Raw genomic sequence first — 2,541 nt, 5'->3', positions numbered from 1 at the left:
AAGAAAACTACTTTATGTTTAAAAATATCGAATAAAATAAGGGACTTTCAGTACTTCAGGTATAAAGTAGCACCTTATGAAATCACATATTTAATAAAAAAGAAAATTTACATTTATGAAGATGGACAAAGTACAAAAAACATGTAGCATGAATATATTTTCTCTTATTTTAGTCGCTCCAAAGAGAAATGAAAATCAACTTCGAAAATTGAAAGTGCATATTATTAGTTATGAAACAGAGAATCGTTGAAGTGAGGTAGTCTTAATGCCCAATGATCTTAGTTAAACTAACCAAAGCTTAAACCACAATCAATGCTTGCATCCAAGGGAACAAAAATATAAGAATTATCAAAATAACAAATAGCCAAAATGTCTTGAAATAAAGCACTTAAAATATAAACAAAGCAATCCCTTTCTTCACTTCTATTCTTTTGTCCATATAAAAGTAGCTTCCCTACATCCATCAAATGATATAGAACCCTTGATTATATTCGTTCTGGTAAAATTCTTAAGGTTATCTCTTAACAATGCAATTATAATCCTTTCGAAAAAGTTTGTTGACAATGAAAATATTTTCCAAAAATTAGTATTTTAATATGGAATCTTGAACTTCAAGTTTACTAGCTTACAAGTTTACAAATTTACAAGTTTAGCATTCAGAGTGGTGACTAAAGCTATAATATTGTTTCTTCACTTCTTAGGTGAGGTTCCCTATAGTCATGGAGAGGAGTAATCACACGGTCACAGAGTTCATCCTGCTGGGCTTCACAACAGACCCCGTGATGCAGTTGGTCCTGTTCGTGCTCTTCCTGGGCGTGTACTCAATGACCCTCCTAGGAAATACCACCCTCATAGTGTTGATCTGCAATGACTCCCGGCTGCACACACCCATGTATTTTTTCATTGGCAACCTGTCCTTTCTGGATCTCTGGTATTCCTCTGTCTACACTCCGAAGATCATAGTGACCTGCATCTCTGAAGACAAAAGCATCTCTTTTGCTGGTTGTTTATGTCAGTTCTTCTTCTCTGCTGGGCTGGCCTACAGCGAGTGCTACCTGTTGGCTGCCATGGCTTATGACCGCTATATGGCCATCTCAAAGCCCCTGATTTATGCTCAGGCCATGCCCATCAAGTTATGTGCGGTTTTGGTAGCTGCCTCATACTGTGGGGGATTTACCAACTCTTCTATCCTTACCAAAAGAATCTTTTCCTTGAACTACTGCAGTGGCAATGTGATTGAAGACTTTTTCTGTGATTTGCTTCCCCTGGTGAAGTTGGCTTGTGGCAAAAAGAATGACCACCAGGGCTTAATGTACTATATCCTGACTTCCAATGTCATCACCCCCACTACACTCATCCTGGCCTCCTATGTCTTCATCATCGCCACCATCTTGAGGATTCGCTCCACAAAGAGTCGCCTCAAAGCCTTCTCCACCTGCTCCTCCCACCTCATCTCAGTCACCTTGTACTATGGCTCCATTCTCTACATCTATGCTCGCCCTCGATCTAACTATTCTGTGGGTTCAGACAAAATTGCTTCCACCTTTTACACGGTGGTGTTCCCCATGTTGAACCCCATGATTTACAGTTTTAGGAATAAGGATGTGAAAGAGGCTCTCAAAAAACTAATTAAGTAAGTGTATATTTTCTCCCTCTGAGGAGATAGGAAAAAAAAACTTTGATATAGTTATTTATATTTCAGAAAGCATTGACAGTGTGGTCCATATTCTTAAACCTTAACCCTTAAAATGGAGGGTTAAGAATTTATAGTCCTGGTTAAAGAAACTTTGGTACATCTACACAATGGAGTACTATGTAGCCGTTAGAAAAGATGAAGTCATGAAATTTACATACAAGTGGTACTGTAGCATTGTAGCACTGTCCTTCCATTGTTCATCGATTTGGTCCAGTGGACCCAGTGGGCACAGTCTCCATTGTAAGACTTGTTGTTACTGTGTTTGGCATATGGAATATGTCACGGGGAGCTTGCCAGGCTTTGCCATGCGGGCAAGATACTCTCGGGTGCTTGCTGGGCTCTACGAGAGGGGTGGAGGAATCGAACCTAGGTCAGCCAGGTCGGCCGCATTCAAGGCAAATGCCCTACCGCTGTGCTATCACTAAATGGAAAATATTATGCTAAGTGAAATGAGTCAGAAAGAGAGGGACAGACATAGAAAGATTGCATTAATCTGGGAAACATAAAGTAACAAAATAGGAAACCAACACCAAGAATAGCCGAGATAGGTAACCGGAAGTTTACTCCATGGCTTGGAGGCCAGCCACACATGCTAGGGGAAAAGGCAGCTCAGATAGAGAAGGGAGCACCAAATAAAGGGTGTTGGGAGGATCCTCCCAGGATGGGAGAAGCATGCTGAAAGTAAACTATAGATCAAACATGATTGCCACTCAGTGCCTCTTTTGCAAATCACAACACCCAAAAGGAGAGAGAGAACCAAAAGGAATGCCCTGCCACAGAGGCAGGGTGGGATGGGAGGGATGGGGGGTGGGAGGGATACTGGGACCCGTGGTGGTGGAAAATGG

General features: G+C 41.2%; 1 protein-coding gene across 1 annotated transcript; it reads left to right on the top strand.

The window, feature by feature from the left end:
• Nucleotides 1-719: 719 nt before the first annotated feature.
• LOC130045832 (olfactory receptor 9G1-like) lies at nucleotides 720-1,637 on the top strand. Its single transcript, XM_056138719.1, has one exon. It carries the CDS (start codon nucleotides 720-722, stop codon nucleotides 1,635-1,637), a length of 918 nt encoding a protein of 305 aa, XP_055994694.1.
• The last annotated feature ends 904 nt before the right edge of the window (nucleotides 1,638-2,541 follow it).

The sequence above is a fragment of the Sorex fumeus genome, unplaced genomic scaffold (assembly GCF_029834395.1).
Source record: "Sorex fumeus unplaced genomic scaffold, SorFum_2.1 ptg000007l, whole genome shotgun sequence".
Lineage (NCBI taxonomy): Eukaryota > Metazoa > Chordata > Mammalia > Eulipotyphla > Soricidae > Sorex > Sorex fumeus.
This window is presented reverse-complemented; position numbering and strand designations above follow the sequence as displayed.